At 48.8% G+C, this 22,620-nt stretch overlaps 1 protein-coding gene across 1 annotated transcript in view; it reads right to left on the bottom strand.

Moving 5' to 3' along the window:
• Nucleotides 1–426: 426 nt before the first annotated feature.
• The window catches only part of RFC4 (replication factor C subunit 4), a 48,095-nt gene continuing 25,901 nt past the window's right edge, over nucleotides 427–22,620 (bottom strand). Inside the window, exons 4-10 of the mRNA XM_073673088.1 lie at nucleotides 20,527–20,646; nucleotides 14,436–14,579; nucleotides 12,925–13,045; nucleotides 9,166–9,291; nucleotides 8,836–8,916; nucleotides 3,368–3,484; nucleotides 427–1,197 (exon numbers count right to left, since the gene is read on the bottom strand). Of these exons, the coding sequence (XP_073529189.1) occupies nucleotides 1,102–1,197; nucleotides 3,368–3,484; nucleotides 8,836–8,916; nucleotides 9,166–9,291; nucleotides 12,925–13,045; nucleotides 14,436–14,579; nucleotides 20,527–20,646 (805 nt within the window). The 3' untranslated portion in view covers nucleotides 427–1,101. The remainder of the gene's footprint in view (nucleotides 1,198–3,367; nucleotides 3,485–8,835; nucleotides 8,917–9,165; nucleotides 9,292–12,924; nucleotides 13,046–14,435; nucleotides 14,580–20,526; nucleotides 20,647–22,620) is intronic.

The following is a 22,620-nucleotide window of genomic DNA, read 5'->3' as shown; positions in this document are numbered from 1 at the left end:
CAGCAACCCGACATGCTGAAGAACAGAGGGCCAGAAGTAGGAGGCACACACAGCACTTCATCCAGGAGATGCAAGTATCAGTAAGGAAACATAAAACTAGCATCCAACTTCCTTTATAGTTGAATACTAAAAAGAGAATCCACAATTCACAATGGCAGCCATACAGTTCTAGTATATAGATACCGCACCCCAACTCTGACTGTATATTGGGCAACAACCACTTCACTGCACTGATCTGTTAAAATTATGAACCTATTGTGCCATGCACTAAAGTAGGCTTGAAGGCAAGAGAATTGGTATGTCTTCCTCCAATTCCAGGAGGTCATCATGTCACCCATTTTGGGATCCAAAAATGGGGGGTACTGCATTGGTAATATTATTCCAATTATATGTCCCACAGAAAAAGGAAGACCTAAAAAAAAGTAATACTGCTTGAATTACATTTATTGGAAGACTGGTGACAATGAATTAAAAAATGGACTGTGACTTTGAATATAAAAAAATATTTCTAAAACATAAAATTGAAGTATGACGAGGCCCTGATACACTAAAGAAGCTCTCCCCTCTCCTCAATAGTGGCCAAAAAGTGGACCTCACTCTCTCATCTAAATTTTGTAAATGCTGAGGGCAGATATAACAAGACAAAGCTTAACTTTTGTGATTTTTTTTCCTAGAACAATCCAAAACAGACCATACCTTTGCCAATTGACTACTTGAACTTAAAAAGTACAGTCACATTTACAAGAGACTCCTGGCACAAGTAATCCTCACTGAAAGTTTTAGAAATGTTACATTATTTTACAGCTCTTGTTGGAATTAGACAAAACCAGGGGTATCAAAAGAAAGCAAAGAGGGAAATAATTACTAAATCTGTCCCAAATTGGTCTAGCATTATCTAGTTTGTTTCATGTTGTCCAATTAAAACCACACTTTAAAAGATTAGTAACGTCAGAGGACTGTATATGGAAAAACCTTCAAGAATAGACTTACACACCGCCTAAAAGAATAGAAACTTCGAAGCACATTTTAAACAAGATTCATTTTTATACAAAAAAAAAAATCAAACATTTGTGACTCAGCCAAGAAATCCAAGAAACTACATTAGTTGTTCTGAGTCATCTGTTGCATAACAACTGCAAAAAGACTGAGCATTTGTAGGTATTCATCAGCTCCATCGGCTAAACACTTGTCCACTTCCTGTAAAACAAAATCAGAAAATCTTAGTTAAAACTACTTGACAATGTACAAGGTACATTACACAGTAAATTTTTTTAGCAGTCTTTTTTGAAGACCGATGCCCCATTCAGACATCAGATTTTGACGAATATGTTCTATATGTTTTCAAAGGATAGAACACCCCCCTATTCTGACCATTATGTCTATGGGACTGTTCACAGGTCCATGTTTTTCTGCATTAAAATGAAGTTTTTGGTCATGGATATCAAATCATCCATATAAATCTTTCAGACCCTGAAAATCCTAGCACACGGTAACTATCCATGTGCTGTCCATTTTTTGCATCTATGGATAGAAGAAGCATGGCTAATGAGCACAGCTGGAGGCCAGTATTACAGCAGTGCTGGAGTCTATCCAGTACACAAGTAATCCTCCTCCCTCACAGTTATTGTAAAGTATGGGAGAGTCACAGAATGTAGACATAGTGCAGGGCGGATGCACACAGTCATACTAGGACTAGATCTCGTAAGTAATAGGGCTTCCATTACTGTGCATGAAATCTCCATGTTAAAAATAAAATGAACTCTGTAAGCATTCCAGCTTGTGCTTCGTTTTTAAAGATTTGCATAAAAAGCTTTATTGGTCTTTGTGTACAGAAATATTCACTCCTAAAAGCACAGCATTGGGAAGAATATCTCAGATGGACTGTATGTCAACACACTGGTGCTATGTGACTCTGCACAACATATGGCCCGCATGCAGCCCATCAAACGATATTGTGCGGCCCTGTCCAGGAGAGACAGCCCCAATTTTCTTATATTCAAATTTGTGTCTTTCAGACACGAATACTTTTGAACACCTTGGCGCTGGGACTGGGGCACGCTGCTTTGCCCCAGCCCCGGCAGAGACGTGCAGCAGCATGACGAGGCTGAGGAGACATCAGACTGGTAAGCGTTCCATGGAGGATCTGAAGAAATGTGCTTTTATTTTAGATGATGGGGCCGGGAGGAGGGCACATAAAAAGGGGCAATGGAGGACATTATGGGGCAATTGGCAGATTGTGAAAGGGGGCATAGTACCAGCAAGGGGCAGTGGGGACAATATGCAGAGAGGTATTGTAGATGAGATGGGGAAAGGGGCAGTATGGGGAGGTAGATTGTAGAAAGGGGCATATTTTGTGCAAGAAGCACAATGATGGGCAATTATTTATTCAGGGGTGCAGCATAGGAGATATTTATGGGGCAGTATAATGATACTTTTATTTTTAAGGGCACCATGTCTGGAAGAGCTGCTGAAGACAAAAAAAGAGGGAAGTCCGCAGAGACTAGCTTTGGGCATGAAATCTCATCATGGCGTCTGGGCAAAATAAAGAAGAATGACTTTAATCAGAACAAATGTCGCCTATAAGGTACCTAGATGTAAATATGTGATACTTTCTGTGTCTTGTCACTACTGCAGTTTCTGTATTATGAGAAGGATTTGGTGAGTTTCTGCTCCAAAAACAGTTTAAGTTAGCATGTGTTCACGCTGATGATGATTATTATTATTATTTTTTTTTTTTAAACAGAAACTCAACAACTTGGTTCTAGGGATATATTAATGTACTAACGGTTGTTATAGTGATGTATTCATGTAATTACCCCTTTAAATATTTTTGCACCTTTGGGATTGGTTCAGCATGGCAATGTAGCCCTTGGACAAAAAAAAAAAATGTTGTGCACCCCTAGATTCTTTCATGTGTGCCATTTCAATGCAGGGTTTATTGCCAGAACTAGATTTGCACCAAATACTGCATTAAAACATGTGAAAGCACATTGGATATCCACCTTAGCCCTTCTTCCCCCAGATTAATGTAAATACACAGTCCGAAAACCCCATTTATACATTCCAGACAAAGCCTATACATTTAATGCTCAGTAAATGTTTTAATCAAGAATAAAAGCATCCAATGTTTGGAGCACAGTACACTTCAAAGAGCGTGGATGTCATAGTTTCAACGGCTGGACGGCCGATGTCCTAGCCAGATATAGAGGAAGTCCATTGAAGAACTATACATTCACCCACCGCTCACAAGTACTGGTGAACAATGGGTGAAAAAAAAAATCCTCATATCTTCACTGAACCTTAGTATTCTGCTAGCTAAAGAGACCTTTCACAATAAAAACAGCCACGGTGATAATATCAGACTTACGGCAAGTTTCTCTGTAATGACTGCCTTCTGTTTGTCAGTTAGATCTTCTCGTTCAAGTACAATATCATGAAGCTGGTTTACAAGCTGGGTTGCAGCATGGCCATTATTTATCAAATTCTTGGTGATGGATATAGTTAAAGAGGGGAAAAAAATAAAAACAGAATTCATCGTATTAAAAGAACTAATTGAATCTTGACTGAGCACATTGGAACACTTAATCCCTTAGTGACAGAATCAATTTTTATTTTAAAGAGGAACTTTCACCAAATTTTTCATGATGAACGGGACATACAATACAGGGTGGGCCATTTATATGGATACACCTAAATTAAATGGGAATGGTTGGTGATATCAACTTCGTGTTTGTGGCACATTAGTATATGGGAGGGGGAAAACTTTTCCAGATGAACTGGAAACAACAGACACTGGAAGCCTGTGCTAGCATTTCTTCTGCAGTGTTGCTATCAGTGTGTCAAGAGTGGGAGAAGAGGGTTGCATTGACAATCCAACACAATGGACAGCGCTTTGAACACATTTTATAAGTGGTCATAAACTTGTAACTTTCTTTCATGAGTTTTTTTACGTTAAAACCAAGCACACCATTGTTTTTCTTATGAAATTTTCAATAAGTTTGATGTGTCACATGACCCTCTTCCCATTGAAAAAAATAAAGTTGGATCCAAAATTACTGACTTCAAAATGGCCGCCATGGTCACCACCCATCTGGAAAAGTTTTCCCCCTCCCATATACTAATGTGCCACAAACAGGAAGTTGATATCACTAACCATTCCCATTTAATTTAGGTGTATTCATATAAATGGCCCACCCTGTATAGTAATAGCTGCAGAGTGTAATACATTATTATTATTTTTTTTTTTTTACTTTCACCTCTCATTGGGACTGTGTACTACTACCTGTATGATGTTGTTCAACCAAAAGAAGGCAGCGACACACTGGAGAAGGGAGAACACACACCACAAAAGCAGGTTTCTCAGCGTGAGACCTACAACAGACAGTCCTGATCACCTGGTCTAAAGGCCCCGTCACACTTAGCGACGCTGCAACGATCCCGACAACGATACGACCTGTCAGGGATCGTTGCTGCATCGCTATGTGGTCACTGATGAGCTGTCAAACAGGCAGGCTCACCAACGATCAGGGGAGCAGCGACATCGTGGAAAGAATCTTTCCACGATGTCCTGCTCCGGTTACCAGCCTGAAGCAGATCAGGCTGGTAACCATGATAAACATCGGGTTACTAGGGGCACACGCGCACCTAGTAACCCGCTGTTTATCATGGTTACCACTCTGCTACGGTGAGCGGGAGGTTACCGCTCACTTTAGCAGGCTCGTAACCATGATAAACAACGGGTTACTAGGTGCGCGTGTGCCCCTAGTAACCCGATGTTTATCATGGTTACCAGCCTGATCGCTGCTCCCGCTGGTCACACACAGCGATGTGTGCTGACCAGCGGGAGGGCAACGACCAAAAAATGGTCCAGGACACTTTGCAGCGATCAGTGACCTCACAGCAGGGGCCTGATCGCTGCAAAGTGTCACATATAGCGACATCGCTGGTGAGGTCGCTGTTGCGTCACCAAAACCGTGACACAGCAGCGATCTCGCTATGTGAGACGGGGGCTTAACCTCCTGCATGATTAGATAGTTCTAGGAATAGAGAACAGATGACTCACACCTTTTTGATAAGGCCCTGACAGACAGTGTGGGGGAAGGGGCAGCATAGATGAGTTTAGTTGTGTCACTTTATAAACCCTTCTATCATCACTCCTCCTCACAAAGTACTGTCACCTCAGCTGTACTGCACCTACTGACACACTGCCTATTCAAAGCCAAGGCCTGTGTGACAAGTGTCAGTAATTAAACGTATGTCTGCTGCGTTCACGGCAACTTGTTATTGCTCTACAGCGAGATCAGAGCAAGGTGTCATTACATCACATATAGTAGTCCAGAACAGGCAAGTTACTCTTGTATAAAACATAAAATGACAGACAACCTGATCTCACCGCAGAGCGCTTACAAGTTGCAACAAGTACCGCAGACACAAGTGTGATTACTGACAACTTTTGAGTTCTTTGCGCCATAGAGTGTGAGGGGAGAGGGTACTACAGCAGTGGTGACAGTGCTACGAGAGGAGGACAGAGTACAGAAAGGTATGTAATTTGACACCACTAAACTCAGCTGTGCTGTCCCTCCCCATCACACAAACTGCTGGGTCCTTATCTGAAAGGTGTTAGTCATTTGTGCTCTACTCCCAGGAGTTTCAAACAATGCAACAGGTTACACCAGGAGATTAGGGCTGTCTGTCATTACATCTCAGACTTAAGCCCCCGTCTCACATAGCGAGATCGCTGCTGTGTCACGGTTTTGGTGACGCAACAGCGACCTCACCAGCGATGTCGCTATGTGTGACACTTTGCAGCGATCAGGCCCCTGCTGTGAGGTCGCTGATCGCTGCAAAGTGTCCTGGACCATTTTTTGGTCATCGCCCTCCCGCTGGTCAGCACACATCGCTGTGTGTGACAAGCGATCAGGCTGGTAACCATGGTAAACATCGGGTTACTAGGGGCACACGTGCACCTAGCAACCTGTTGTTTATCATGGTTACCACTCTGCTACGGTGAGCGGGAGGTTACCGCTCACTTTAGCAGGCTCGTAACCATGATAAACAACGGGTTACTAGGTGCGCGTGTGCCCCTAGTAACCCGATGTTTACCATGGTTACCAGCCTGCTCCTGCTTCAGCAGCAGGCTGGTAACCAGGAAGGACATCGTGGAAAGATTCTTTCCACGATGTCGCTGCTCCCCTGATCGTTGGTGAGCCTGCCTGTTTGACAGCTCACCAGCGACCACATAGCGACGCAGCAACGATCCCTGACAGGTCGTATCGTTGTCGGGATCGTTGCAGCATCGCTAAGTGTGACGGGGCCTTAAGCTATGGTGGGGGCGTATTTTTTTTCTCCTCGGTATTGCTTTCTGGTTATGATTGGGCAATGTCATACAAGGGAAATATATGCCCCCAGTGAAAACTCTGATAACATCCACTTGGACTTAAAAATTAACTCATAAGGTACCACACACTTTGATAGCCAATATGTTTCAACATCTCAGTGATTCTGAAACAGTTTTTTTGTGACATATTGTACTTAGATAGCAGTAAATTTTGATAGACACGTTTTACTTTTCTTCTTCTTTGGAAAATATTTGACGTTTGATAAAAATGTTGAAAATTTAGCCATATTCAAGCTTTGAACTCTTAGGCTGAGTTCACACGATGCGTATTTAATGCGTTTCAGCGGCGTTTTTGCAGCTGCATAAACGCTGCGGAAACGCATTAAAAACGCATGGTAGAAGGGCAGCAATGTTCCCCAATTGAAATCCGCATGTGCTGTGCCCATGATGCGGATTTTTCCGCAGCGTAAACGCTGCGCTCAAAAGTCCGCAGCATGTCAATTAATTTTGCGTAAACGCGGCATTTTCGCCGCCATTGACTTGCATTAGAACGCGCAAATTCCGCAAGACTGCATTTGTACTTGCGTTATTGGCGCGTTCTAATGTGCGGATGGTACCCGGGTGTGGAGGAGAGGAGAGTCTCATCCACACCCAGGTACCATTAAAAAAAGCTGTAAAACAAGAATAAAATAAAAAATAAATGTATACTTACCTTCTGTCGGCCCGCGCAGCGCTCCTGCTTGGTTCCCGGCACTTTGCAGTGAGTTGTAGGACCTGCGCTGACGTCAGAGTCATATGACGGGTCACGTGACGCTGACGTCGGCAGGTCTTTCAATTCAAAGTTGCCGGCAGAACGGATAGAGCAGGACAGCGCGGGCCATCGGAGGCAAGTATATACACTCTCTCGGGTCACACTATATAAATCCATGCTGTTTGCATGGATTTATACAGTGTGACCTAGTTGTCAAGCACTTTCCAGGTGATGCTAAAATCGCCTGGAAAGCGCTTGTCAATCTGCATGCGGAAACGCATGTGAATCCGCATGTGGATCCGCATGTATTCTGCAGGAAAAACGCATGCACAATCTGCATGCATTTTTTCTGCCAGGGAGATGCAGAAATAATGCAGAAATTTTCTGCTTCATTTCTGCATCGTGTGCACATACCCTTATAGCCTTAAACGAAAGACAGTCATACCACACAAAAAATAGTTTATAAAATTTTCCGTATGTCTACTTGAAATCATCACAATTTTTCAAATATCTCTCTATTTTGTTAGGATGTTGGAAAGAAAAAAAAAATGAAAAACTGCAGCTAAATTTTAATTCTTCTAAGGAAATTCCTAAATATTTTTTTTTTTTTACACACAAACCAACTCAGTTTTGACATGACCTTGACAGGCCTATATACTGGAAAACCCGCAGAGGTGATACCATTTTAAAAACTACACCTCACAAATTATTCTAAACTGCTGTCATTTTCCATTAAAATATGGATTTACCCACAAATTTTTCATTTTCAAAACAGGTATTAAGTGAATATGGACCCCAATATTTATTACACAGTTTCTCTCAAACGTTGCAATATTCCATACGTGGTCAAAAATTCCTTTTTGGGTACATAAGGCTTAGAAGGGAAGAAGTGATATTTGATTTTTGGTTTCTGAAGCGCAAATTTGGCTGGGATACATTGTGGACACTGTCACATTTGAAGAGCCCTTGAAAGATGAAAACAGCAGAGGCTCCCAAATGTGACCCTATTTTGGAAACTAGAACCCTCAAGGTATTCATCTTGGGGTGTGAAGACTATTTTGTAACTATTGGTGCTTCACAGAATTCTAAAACATTGGGACGTGAAAATGAAAAATTACGTTTTTCCAATGAAATGTTATTTTAGCCCCAAATTTCTAAATTTCGCAAGCGGTAAAAAGGAGAAATTAACACTAATTTTTTTTTACACAATTCTTCTGGAATGTGGTGATATGACCTTATATGTGGTAAACATAAAATGTTTGGGGACATATACTGCATGGTGAATGCCCTGCTAAGTAATAAGACAGTTTTATTCTATGGGTCAGTATGATTACTGTGGCACGAGATTTAGTCTGTTTGCTTTTTTACATGTTGCTACTCTCATGCACTAAAAATGTATTGTTTTTTTTTTAAAAAAAAATAATATTTTTTTGGTCTCCATATTCTCAGAGTTGTAACTTTTACTTTTTGTCCGACAGACCTGTTTGACAGCTTGTTTTTTCTGGGACAAGTGTAAGTTTTTATTAATAACATTTTGGCCTACGTAAAATTTATAGCTTTTTCTTCAGATTTTTTGGATATGATATTCATTCCTCAGCGTTCTAAAACGACATTGAGGAAAGCGTCACCTTATTGACCACTGAAAATGTGTACCCTCAGCCATTAAGGGGTCAATATGGTTAACTATGCCAATCAGGGCATAGTATATTGACCAAATAGCAAATAAAATAGTTTTCAACTTTCTTACCTTCACTACAATTTCTAGTTTCTCAAAGGACCCACTCTGGCAAGCTGCCAAGACTCCTTCAAGGGTTTCCTTTGGGATTACCTACATGAAAGTGTAGGGAGAAGACAATATTAAGGCCAATATTTAATTTACCAAACTAAAAATTTTCATCTGAATTTTATGGTCAATATAAATGATAAATGTATAGGTACACAAAGAACAGATACATTTCTGAACTAATATGAGCACATCCTCTATTAATACAACAAGTTCTAAACAAGTAAATCACAGAGGAAGACGTAATGTGCAGAGAAGAAAAAAAAATATAGAAACAACATGGTAGCATCTTACCCCGGCTATTTCTGTTACCACTTGTTCTGTTATCTCCTTTCCAGCATTAAGCCTGGTGGCACTTTGAAGAAATGTAATTGCTTTCCTCAAGTCTCCTTCCGAAACCTCAACGAGATGACTTACTGCCTACAGAAAAGTACATTCAAAAAGAGTCCATAAATATTGGAGCTCTACATATGTTTAGAAGGTTTTAATATGAAGTCACTTCTAGACACACTGAAGAGTAAATCCAGTAAAAGTTTTAGTTTTAGGCCATTAAAGGGAAGGTGACATCAAAAAAAAAAAATTTCAACAATTGAAAAAATGTAAAAAGTATTAAATATTTTAATTTTATTAAAGAATGTTATTTGTTTTTAATGAAGTAAAATATGAAACATAATTAAAAAATGTTTGGTATTTACCCTTTTAAACACTAAGGGGAGCAGCTGCTGAAATTTGCCATGAAAACCTAGTGTACATCTAGCTCACATTACGACTGCAGTAAATTGGGTCTGGATCTGCTCACATGTGTGTGATTTCACTCCCCTTCTCCCCTTCTGGGTGTTTGATCCTAAACTTCATCCTCTCTTATCCTGCGGCGTCATTTTGTTGATGACTGATTGCTCGAGATTTACGAGCATGCTTTGGCGAGCACCTATTATCTTCAGCGTGCTCGGGCTTCAAGTTTTCGTCGCTCCATGAACATTATTTGCGACCGTTTGACAGCTTTAATACATATGAGGAAAGCTGGAAAAAGAGGCATTCCTCACATGTATTAAAGCTGTCAAAACTTAAAAGCCGAGAACGCTGAAGATAAAAGGTTCTCACCCGAGCATGCTCGTAAATCTCGAGCAACAAGCATGCTAACTCATCACTACTGCCAGTGATACAGACAAATACAGTGTCACCGAGGACGGCCGGCAGCGCTGATTCTGTTAGATGGTGCTGCTCGCTGTATCATAAGCTGGGGTTAGATACGCGGATACTGCTGATGGGGAGTTTGATCTACTGTATGGAGGCCGCTGGGGAGTGCGACCTACTATACGGAGTGCATTATACTATATGGGGTATTTTATATTTTTAGTAACAGCGCGGTCATCTTCTGAGGTTTTCCTACATGTACTATTAGGATGCATCACCGTAGCTGTAATCAGAGTTACCTGGTTAGGGCCCCACTCAAAAGTTTCACCATCCCAAACCAAAACCCTCGCTAAGCTTCCGGTGACACCACTTCGTCCACTTCTATGGGAGCAGTGGGGTAATGTGTGACCCCACGTTCCGTCCACCATATTACTACTCCCATAGAAATGGACTGAGTGGGGTCACACATTATACCACTGCTCCCTTACAAATGTGTAACCTTGCTCTGTCCACTATGGCCCCCATCATCATCCTCCTCCTCCTTATACATGGTCCCCCATCATAATCCTCCTCCTCCTTATACATGGCCCCCATCCGCACCCTCCTCCTCCTTATACATGGCCCCCATCCGCACCCTCCTCCTCCTTATACATGGCCCCCATCCGCACCCTCCTCCTCCTTATACATGGCCCCCATCCGCACCCTCCTCCTCCTTATACATGGCCCCCATCCGCACCCTCCTCCTCCTTATACATGGCCCCCATCCGCACCCTCCTCCTCCTTATACATGGCCCCCATCCGCACCCTCCTCCTCCTTATACATGGCCCCCATCCGCACCCTCCTCCTCCTTATACATGGCCCCCATCCGCACCCTCCTCCTCCTTATACATGGCCCCCATCCGCACCCTCCTCCTCCTTATACATGGCCCCCATCCGCACCCTCCTCCTCCTTATACATGGCCCCCATCCGCACCCTCCTCCTCCTTATACATGGCCCCCATCCGCACCCTCCTCCTCCTTATACATGGCCCCCATCCGCACCCTCCTCCTCCTTATACATGGCCCCCATCCGCACCCTCCTCCTGGCATATATGGCTTCATAGATTCAATAAAATAAAAAACACTTGTACTTACCTTCCCGGCGCTCCCATGCAGCACTGCGCCCTGTTCAGTGTGTTCAGGGCACAGCAGACGGATGATCTCCCTGCTGTGCCCTGAACAGGTCGGCAGTGATCTGCAACCTGTACTGTAATAATGATAGGCTGAGATCACCGCTGTCTGCCGCAGCATATACTCACCCCGGGACCTCGGCTGCCCGGCACCTCCGCTCCCCGGCTGCTCCTGACAGTCATCGCACGCACTGCTTGCGCGTGCGATGACACGGTGAATGTGCAGCTCGCAGCTTACACTGCAGGCTCCACAAAGATGGCCGCGTTTTCCTCCCACGGCCGCGACCTGGACAGCCCAGGGGGCTTGGCCAGGTCTGCAGTTAGAGGCAGGAGGAGCAGCCTCTAATGTAAGAGACTGGTCGGTCACCGACCCTCAGTCTCTTACGGCCATGGTTGCCGTAAGTAAGTGAGGTATGTAAGATGCTGCTTAGCTTCCTACACACCCCCCAAATAAAAATGGCAGCCCCCAGTGGCCAATGTAAAAATGAATAAATAAAAAACTAAGAAAGTGGTACATTTAATTTTATATTTATATTAATTTCATCAAAATTTTTTAAAACAAAATTAAAAATCGCAGCACCTTCCTTTAAAGGCACAGATTCATCAAGACCAGCGATTTTCACAACAGTCTTGATCAAGGAGTGTGGTGGAATCAGACACTCCTCATTCATTAAGAGACGCATGCCTCTTAATGAATTAGAAGCGTTTCAAAAGTGGAGTGCGCCTTGCCACTAATCTTACTCCAGTCAGGAACTATACTAAAATTTCTTGAGTAAGGAACGCAGTCAATCATCATGAATAAGGATAGGTGTGGCGTCACGACACAGGTCCACCCATTTGGGCAGAGCTGGGCAAAACTAGTGCGAAAACGCCAAAAGCCGCTACAATTTTGCACAACTACGAGTTGTGCAAACATTTTGCGACTTTAACATTTTTTACGCCAGTATTCTGGTTTGGCAAATCAGGGCTTTGTATTTCTCAGGGTATATTACTGATGCATATATAAGCCTCAACATATATTGCTCTTTCCTGTGCAAAGGGACACAGCAAAAAATTGCACATGAGAGCTTATGAATAGAGGTGGAAGAATCAATTCGCAGGACTCCGCTCCATCGGTCAGGTCAGTAATCTGCAACGCTGGACGGGAGGCCTGCAAATTTTCTTTTTCTAGAGCCTGTTTTCTCTGCCCTGCAGAGACTGTATATAGTTTCCCCACTATTGAGATTTGTGTAACACTTCTTGTCACACAATGCCAATATCGCTACAAAGTGGGAAAAAGAGGGGGAAGGCAGAAAGCAGTCACAACCAGGAACCCTGACAGTTTTATATCAGTTTTTCAGACAGCGAGCTAGATAAAGGACTTCCAGACACTGTACAACAGCAACATGGTAATTATGTTGTGGACTATTAATTGAATATTTCAAATTACACATCCAAGAATAAACAAAATGCAAGATAATAGTAATCATTCTATGAAGTTTCTCTGCCTCCCTTCTCAAACCCATTCCTATTGTGTATGTGTACCTTTATCATGTATGAGGATCAATAAAGAAACAAACTTCTACATCCTGTGTCATTAAAATGGACATTTCATCTTAGGCTAAAACTGTTCAGTGCAAACAATTCAAAAAAAAAAAAAAACACCTTAAAAACCTGACTATTTTCTTATTTTGTCATTCAATATATCAATGTTTCTTGTAGTGACAAAGATCAAACAAGCAATTTTAAACAGACAAAAAAAAAAAATACCTCGGTTGTAATGAGCACATTTTCCTTCTTGCAGATATCGAGAACTCTCTTTGTTTGTATCTCATCCGACAGAGGTTTAAAGCGAAACTTAGAGCAACGAGACGTTAAAGGTTCAATAATTCTAACAAAAAAAAAAAAAAGGTTTAGCAGTTGTCATTTACTGCCACACCGAAAATTTGAAGTATGAACTAAAGAGGATTATAATTGAGTTTCATTGTTAACGCCCATGCTGCCCATTTACATTGGAGCACAACAGCTCCAAGCCGCATCAGTCACAGTTCATAGGAATATACTAAGCTTAACGCGTAATTATCACTTTATGAAAGCTTTATGTATTTCAGGCACTGCATAGTGTTGATGATCGGTGGGGGTCATAGTCGAGAGACCCCCATTTTATTACTTAAAACAGCTCTCAGAATTCCACAGTCCCTGCACACAGAGTGGCCTACCAACTCAGCGTTTTCCATCTCCAGTCCTCAAGGCCCACCAACAGGTCATGTTTTCAGGATTTTCTTACTATTACACAGGTGATGGGATTATTACCTGTGCAGGTGATGTAATTATTACCTGAGCAATACTAAGGAAATCCTGAAAACATGACCTGTTGGTGGGCCTTGAGGACTGGAGTTGGGGGAACACTGTATCAGCTTATTAGTTGTATATGGATCCATATACATCTTGGAGGGTAAATTTATGGACTCAAAACTACTATTCAGGACCTAGCCCATTCCAATCAGAAACAATAGGTGTGTTTAATATATAAAAGCTTTTTATAAATTGACAGGTATACGTTAAAAAAAAAGTCAATATATCAGAAAAATAGCAAACAGACATATACATAGGAATACAGTAAGCCACTTTCCCCTGGGGATCACCATTTTATTCAAAATTAGTAGGCAAAAACAAGGTTCCATTATTCTTTGTGTAGCTTCCACTCCTGGATTTGGCTTAGAAACACCAATGCAAAATGTGGAAGTGACAGGGACAACACTGCAATGCCAAGCACCGTTCTATGCAGATGGCATGCAGGTAAACGGAGCAGAAAAGGTTTCAGCATTTGATCAGCCATGGAGCTTATCAGTAGGGAAAGGATGGGGGAGGGGGGCATAGCCAGATTGGATAATGGTCCACCTTAAGGATAGGCCAACCAAATTATTAACATTAGAAGTGCCCTTTCAAGAAAATCAGGCAGCTCAGGTAATAAGTGCTGAAATTGATATAGGAATGTTTTCTTGCGATGTAGTTTGGTATACGATATACACTGCGCTCCGTGTATTTTACAGATACTTTTCACAAGTTGTCTGTGGTTTGAGTTCAGAATAAAACCAAAACACTAAACACACAACCCATAGGCATGGGGCTTTCATCAGATCCGTTTGTCCTCAATACTTTTTCATGATTTCTCTGTAAAATTATCAGAATCAGTTTGTCTCATTTACACAACACCCTACCCTCAACTGCATTACTAGAGACTCTCAAAGTAAAGCGGGCTGGTCATTACAAGAACTTACCTACTGACATAATTACAAATGAGACAAAATCGGGTTGTTTTGGACTCCTTCTCCATGGTGCGCCTCAAAGCAGCCTGTGCAGCTGATGTCATAGAGTCTGCTTCATCCAGAATAACAATTTTAAATGGGGGACATGTTTTGCCACTACAAACAAAAGAAATGTAATTTGCAAAAACATTAAGCAGATTTAGGTGCCATGTAAATTCTACTGTGAGGAACACTGATCTTGAGACCAAGCCCCTTGGAAGTGAATGTAACAGAGCTGGAATGACATGCATGCATAACCCACAGGTTTGGGAAGTGCTGTTTTTAATCCTGGACAATCCCACTAAATTATCATAGACAGGTAATTGTTTAGTGCAAGGGGTCGACAAAGTTGTTCAGAATCTAGGAGCCAGCCAAAAAATTTAGGAGCCAGAATTTTTTTTGTTGACAAACTGTACATATAGACCCCCTCACACACACGGCGTCTCCCCGGGGAGCACGGCCTTTGTATGTACTTACACAGGTAGCGGGAGATGAGAACGGGCCCCCGGCCACAGCGATCCTTCCCCCCAGGGCCGGCTCCAGGTTTTTCTGGGCCCCGGGCGAAAGAGTCTCAGTGGGCCCTTTTAACACATACACGATTCATGATGCACAGATACGGCGGAGAAATATATATATTATATATCTATATATATATATATATATATATATATATATATATATTACACATGGCCCAGCCTGCCCCCTCATCCTTCACATACGCAGACATGTGCGCGCGCACACGCACACACGGTACGCAGACATGTGCGCGCGCACACGCACACACGGTACGCAGACATGTGCGCGCGCACACGCACACACGGTACGCAGACATGTGCGCGCGCACACGCACACACGGTACGCAGACATGTGCGCGCGCACACGCACACACGGTACGCAGACATGTGCGCGCGCACACGCACACACGGTACGCAGACATGTGCGCGCGCACACGCACACACGGTACGCAGACATGTGCGCGCGCGCGGTACGCAGACATGTGCGCGCGCGCGCGCGGTACGCAGACATGTGCGCGCGCGCGCGCGGTACGCAGACATGTGCGCGCGCGGTACGCAGACATGTGCGCGCGCGCGCGCGGTACGCAGACATGTGCGCGCGCGCGCTGTACGCAGACATGTGCGCGCGCGCGCGGTACGCAGACATGTGCGCGCGCGCGCGGTACGCAGACATGTGCGCGCGCGCGCGCGGTACGCAGACATGTGCGCGCGCGCGGTACGCAGACATGCGCGCGCGCGGTACGCAGACATGCGCGCGCGCGCGGTACGCAGACATGTGCGCGCGCGCGCGGTACGCAGACATGTGCGCGCGCGCGCGCGGTACGCAGACATGTGCGCGCGCGCGCGCGGTACGCAGACATGTGCGCGCGCGCGGTACGCAGACATGTGCGCGCGCGCGGTACGCAGACATGTGCGCGCGCACGGTACGCAGACATGTGCGCGCGCACGGTACGCAGACATGCGCGCGCGCGCACGGTACGCAGACATGTGCGCGCGCACGGTACGCAGACATGCGCGCGCGCGCACGGTACGCAGACATGCGCGCGCGCGCACGGTACGCAGACATGCGCGCGCGCGCACGGTACGCAGACATGCGCGCGCGCGCACGGTACGCAGACATGCGCGCGCGCGCACGGTACGCAGACATATGCGCGCGCGCACACGGTACGCAGACATATGCGCGCGCGCACGGTACGCAGACATATGCGCGCGCGCGCACGGTACGCAGACATATGCGCGCGCACGGTACGCAGACATATGCGCGCGCGCGCGCACGGTACGCAGACATATGCGCGCGCGCACGGTACGCAGACATATGCGCGCGCGCACACACGGTACGCAGACATATGCGCGCGCGCACACACACGGTACGCAGACATATGCGCGCGCGCACACACACGGTACGCAGACATATGCGCGCGCGCACACACACGGTACGCAGACATATGCGCGCGCGCACACACACGGTACGCAGACATATGCGCGCGCGCACACACACGGTACGCAGACATATGCGCGCGCGCACACACACGGTACGCAGACATATGCGCGCGCGCACACGGTACGCAGACATATGCGCGCGCGCACACACGGTACGCAGACATATGCGCGCGCGCACACACGGTACGCAGACATATGCGCGCGCACACGGTACGCAGACATATGCGCGCGCGCACACGGTACGCAGACATATGCGCGCGCGCGCACACACACGGTACGCAGACATATGCGCGCGCGCACACGGTACGCAGACATATGCGCGCGCGCGCACACGGTACGCAGACATATGCGCGCGCGCGCACACGGTACGCAGACATATGCGCGCGCGCACACACGGTACGCAGACATATGCGCGCGCGCGCACACACACGGTACGCAGACATATGCGCGCGCACGCACGGTACGCAGACATATGCGCGCGCGCGCACACGGTACGCAGACATATGCGCGCGCACACACGGTACGCAGACATATGCGCGCGCACACACGGTACGCAGACATATGCGCGCGCGCACACACGGTACGCAGACATATGCGCGCGCGCGCACACACGGTACGCAGACATATGCGCGCGCGCGCACACACGGTACGCAGACATATGCGCGCGCGCGCACACACGGTACGCAGACATATGCGCGCGCGCGCACACGGTACGCAGACATATGCGCGCGCGCACACGGTACGCAGACATATGCGCGCGCGCACACACACGGTACGCAGACATATGCGCGCGCGCGCACACACACGGTACGCAGACATATGCGCGCGCGCACACACACGGTACGCAGACATATGCGCGCGCGCACGGTACGCAGACATATGCGCGCGCGCGCACGGTACGCAGACATATGCGCGCGCACACACGGTACGCAGACATATGCGCGCGTGCACACACACGGTACGCAGACATATGCGCGCGCGCACACGGTACGCAGACATATGCGCGCGCGCGCACACGGTACGCAGACATATGCGCGCGCGCACACACGGTACGCAGACATATGCGCGCGCGCACACACGGTACGCAGACATATGCGCGCGCGCGCACACACGGTACGCAGACATATGCGCGCGCACGCACGGTACGCAGACATATGCGCGCGCGCGCACACACGGTACGCAGACATATGCGCGCGCACACACGGTACGCAGACATATGCGCGCGCACACACGGTACGCAGACATATGCGCGCGCACACACGGTACGCAGACATATGCGCGCGCGCACACACGGTACGCAGACATATGCGCGCGCGCGCACACACGGTACGCAGACATATGCGCGCGCGCGCACACGGTACGCAGACATATGCGCGCGCGCGCACACGGTACGCAGACATATGCGCGCGCGCGCACACGGTACGCAGACATATGCGCGCGCGCACACACACGGTACGCAGACATATGCGCGCGCGCACACACACGGTACGCAGACATATGCGCGCGCGCACACACGGTACGCAGACATATGCGCGCGCGCACACACACGGTACGCAGACATATGCGCGCGCGCACACACACGGTACGCAGACATATGCGCGCGCGCACACACACGGTACGCAGACATATGCGCGCGCGCACACACACGGTACGCAGACATATGCGCGCGCGCACACGGTACGCAGACATATGCGCGCGCGCACACACGGTACGCAGACATATGCGCGCGCGCACACACGGTACGCAGACATATGCGCGCGCACACGGTACGCAGACATATGCGCGCGCGCACACGGTACGCAGACATATGCGCGCGCGCGCACACACACGGTACGCAGACATATGCGCGCGCGCACACGGTACGCAGACATATGCGCGCGCGCGCACACGGTACGCAGACATATGCGCGCGCACACGGTACGCAGACATATGCGCGCGCGCACACACGGTACGCAGACATATGCGCGCGCGCGCGCACACGGTACGCAGACATATGCGCGCGCGCGCGCGCACACACGGTACGCAGACATATGCGCGCGCACGCACGGTACGCAGACATATGCGCGCGCGCGCACACGGTACGCAGACATATGCGCGCGCACACACGGTACGCAGACATATGCGCGCGCACACACGGTACGCAGACATATGCGCGCGCGCGCACACACGGTACGCAGACATATGCGCGCGCGCGCACACACGGTACGCAGACATATGCGCGCGCGCGCACACGGTACGCAGACATATGCGCGCGCGCGCACACACGGTACGCAGACATATGCGCGCGCGCACACACACGGTACGCAGACATATGCGCGCGCGCGCACACACACGGTACGCAGACATATGCGCGCGCGCACACACACGGTACGCAGACATATGCGCGCGCGCACACACGGTACGCAGACATATGCGCGCGCGCGCACACACACGGTACGCAGACATATGCGCGCGCGCACACACACGGTACGCAGACATATGCGCGCGCGCACACACACGGTACGCAGACATATGCGCGCGCGCACACGGTACGCAGACATATGCGCGCGCGCACACACGGTACGCAGACATATGCGCGCGCGCACACACACGGTACGCAGACATATGCGCGCGCGCACACGGTACGCAGACATATGCGCGCGCGCACACACGGTACGCAGACATATGCGCGCGCGCACACACGGTACGCAGACATATGCGCGCGCGCACACACGGTACGCAGACATATGCGCGCGCACACGGTACGCAGACATATGCGCGCGCGCACACGGTACGCAGACATATGCGCGCGCGCGCACACACACGGTACGCAGACATATGCGCGCGCACACACGGTACGCAGACATATGCGCGCGCACACACGGTACGCAGACATATGCGCGCGCACACACGGTACGCAGACATATGCGCGCGCACACACGGTACGCAGACATATGCGCGCGCACACACGGTACGCAGACATATGCGCGCGCACACACGGTACGCAGACATATGTACACATACAGACATACACATAGATAAAACAGACAAATATATATACACACAGTCATATACACTGACATTCACATACATGCACTCACACAGACCCATTACTAATATTTTTAATAAGGGGATTGGGGAAGCCTCACTCACCTGTCCCCGGTCCAGTGTCCTGTCCAGCAGCTCCTCGGGTATGGGGCAGTGCAGGGCCCCCGGCGTGTCACAGACTTCATGGCCCTGGAACATCAGAGGGGCCCACTTGCGGTCGGGTCCGGGCCCCTCCCGCCCATCTGTGCAGTACCTCCGCTCCGACGGTGTTTGATTGCCGGCACTCCCCCAGACATGGCCGCGCACTGTGCGGCTGTGTCTGCTAGTAATGACACGGCAGGAGCGACACACAAGCACAATTAAAGGTGCAGTGCCGTCGACCCTGCCGTGTCATTACTAGCAAACACAGCCAGACAGCGCGCGGCCATGTCTGGGGGAAGTGCCGGCAATCAAGCAGCGCCTGCGTCCCTGAACAGGTGCCGAGGAAGCGGACAGGGCCCCAACAGTGAGTGGGCGGGTGGGTGTGTGGGCCCGGCCCCGACAGTGAGTGGGCGGGTGGGTGTGTGGGCCCGGGCCCGACAGTGAGTGGGCGGGTGGGTGTGTGGGCGGCTGGGCCCCTCTGATTTTCCAGGGCCCCGGCACTTGCTCGGGTACGCCGGGTGCTGACGCCAGCCCTGCTTCCCCCGTAACCCAACTCTCCCTGTCCAGTCCCGGAGCATAAGGGGGGCGGAGCAAAGTGGAGAAGGCGGCCTGAGCGATACTGTCCCTGCTTCCTCCGATTGGATGACTCCGTGCAGGAGGTGGGATTGGATTGAGAGTATTTTTTTTTCTCCTCAACTCCTCAAGCACCAGGCAACATTTTCTAGGCGCCACTGGCGACCAGGCGCCTGGGTTTGTCGAGCCCTGGTTTAGTGTACAGTACAATGATCCTACTACATTGATTGTTAAAACAATGAGACCCGCTTAATGGTAAACAGTACTTTGGCAATGGATATTAAGCAGACTGAACCCATTGTTTGTAAAGGCATGTCTTCTATATAATTCATCATATAGTCATGAGGAGAGAACAATATATTGCTTACTCAGAACGGGTTCCGCCAACTGTCAGCTGAGCAAAGTTTTTCACTTTCTCACGAATTACTTGTATTCCTCTTTCATCAGATGCATTTAGTTCCAGTACGCGTTGTCGAAACAATTCTGGCCTGAAAATATATAATATAACCAAGAGAGGTGAAAAAAATATATATAAATAGATCTATACTGTATATATTTATTAATATATAAATACATACACGCAGTATAATCTATTCTGTATAAAAACACTACACAGGGTGGTACAAAAGTAGGTGGACAGAAAGTGTAATAAGGTTATGAAGGGGGAGATTTATCAAACATAGTGTAAAGTGAAACTGGCTCAGTTGCCATTAGTAACCAATCAGATTCCACTTTTCATTCCTCACAAAGTTTATAGTCGAAAACCAAAAAGTGTCAGGGGGGCGAGAGAGAGGGGGCGAGAGAGAGGGGGCAGAGAGAGGGGGCGAGAGAGAGGGGGCGAGAGAGAGGGGGCAGAGAGAGGGGGCAGAGAGAGGGGGCAGAGAGAGGGGGCAGAGAGAGGGGGCAGAGAGAGGGGGCAGAGAGAGGGGGCAGAGAGAGGGGGCAGAGAGAGGGGGCAGAGAGAGGGGGCAGAGAGAGGGGGCAGAGAGAGGGGGCAGAGAGAGGGGGCAGAGAGAGGGGGCAGAGAGAGGGGGCAGAGAGAGGGGGCAGAGAGAGGGGGCAGAGAGAGAGAGGGGGCAGAGAGAGGGGGCAGAGAGAGGGGGCAGAGAGAGGGGGCAGAGAGAGGGGGGCAGAGAGGAGAGAGGGGGCAGAGAGAGGGCGAGAGAGAGGGGGCAGAGAGAGGGGGGCGAGAGAGTGGGGGCGAGAGAGGGGGCGAGAGAGGCGAGAGAGAGGGGGGCGAGAGAGAGGGGGGCGAGAGAGAGGGGGGCGAGAGAGAGGGGGGGGCGAGAGAGAGAGAGGGGGGGCGAGAGAGAGGGGGGCGAGAGAGAGGGGAGGGAGAGAGAGAGGGGGCGAGAGAGAGGGGGGCGAGAGAGAGGGGGGGCGAGAGAGAGGGGGGGCGAGAGAGGGGGGCGAGGAGAGGGGGCGAGAGAGAGGGGGGCGAGAGAGAGGGGGGGCGAGAGAGGGGGGGCGAGAGAGAGGGGGGCGAGAGAGAGGGGGGGCGAGAGAGAGGGGGGCGAGAGAGGGGCAGAGAGAGGGGGGGCGAGAGAGAGGGGGGGCGAGAGAGAGGGGGGCGAGAGAGAGGGGGCGAGAGAGGGGGGGCGAGAGAGAGGGGGGGGCGGGCGAGAGAGAGGGGGGGCGAGGAGAGGGGGGCGAGAGAGGGGGGGGAGAGGAGAGAGGGGGGCGAGAGAGGGGGGGCGAGAGAGAGGGGGGGCGAGAGAGAGGGAGAGGAGAGGAGGGGGGGGGAGAGAGGGGGGGGCGGAGAGAGAGAGGGGGGGGGAGAGAGAGGGGGGGGCGAGAGGAGGGGGGGGCGAGAGAGAGGGGGGGGCGAGAGGAGGGGGCGAGAGAGGGGGGAGAGAGGGGGGGGGGCGAGAGAGGGGGAGAGAGGGGGAGGGAGAGAGGGAGGGAGAGAGGGAGATTAGGGTTAATCTTAGCGCTCAGGTTGTGGTTAGATCACTAGTTCTGCATATAAACAGGCTAGCTGCCCTCATTAATCAGTCAGCTCAGGGAAGCTGACCAGACTGGGTATGTCTTGATGCTCCAGAGACAGGGCAGAAAGCCCTCTCAGAGAAGAGTCTGCAGAGGCCCTGTGCACAGAACTGCATGCATCAGTAGTTACTATTGACAATAGCTGTTTTGTTTGACTGAGCTGGGGGGCTAGCTCAGCAGTGTATGAGTAGCCAAGGTCTGTTCTGTTTAGTTAGCGCCTGGACAAGGCTAAGTATTTATGTTTATATAGATTGTCTTGGTGCTCTGCAACCTATTGAAACAAAAAAAAACACAAAACTGGATTGTCTGTGTGAATGTCAACTAATGCCTACCAGAGAGAGGGTAACCTTATACTTCTCTGGGAACAAGTAAATGATGACTATTGAAAAGTGCAAGGATGTTATTATATGTAAAAGGCCTCAAATCATATTCTGACCACTGTGGAAAGCAGCATGTGTATGAATCAGGCCTGTAAC

This window comes from Phyllobates terribilis, unplaced genomic scaffold (genome assembly GCF_046119375.1).
Source record: "Phyllobates terribilis strain yellow unplaced genomic scaffold, ASM4611937v1 Scaffold_3__8_contigs__length_932513732, whole genome shotgun sequence".
NCBI classification, from domain to species: domain Eukaryota; kingdom Metazoa; phylum Chordata; class Amphibia; order Anura; family Dendrobatidae; genus Phyllobates; species Phyllobates terribilis.
The sequence above is the reverse complement of the archived record's forward strand: the minus strand, read 5'-3'. Positions and strand labels throughout refer to the sequence as shown.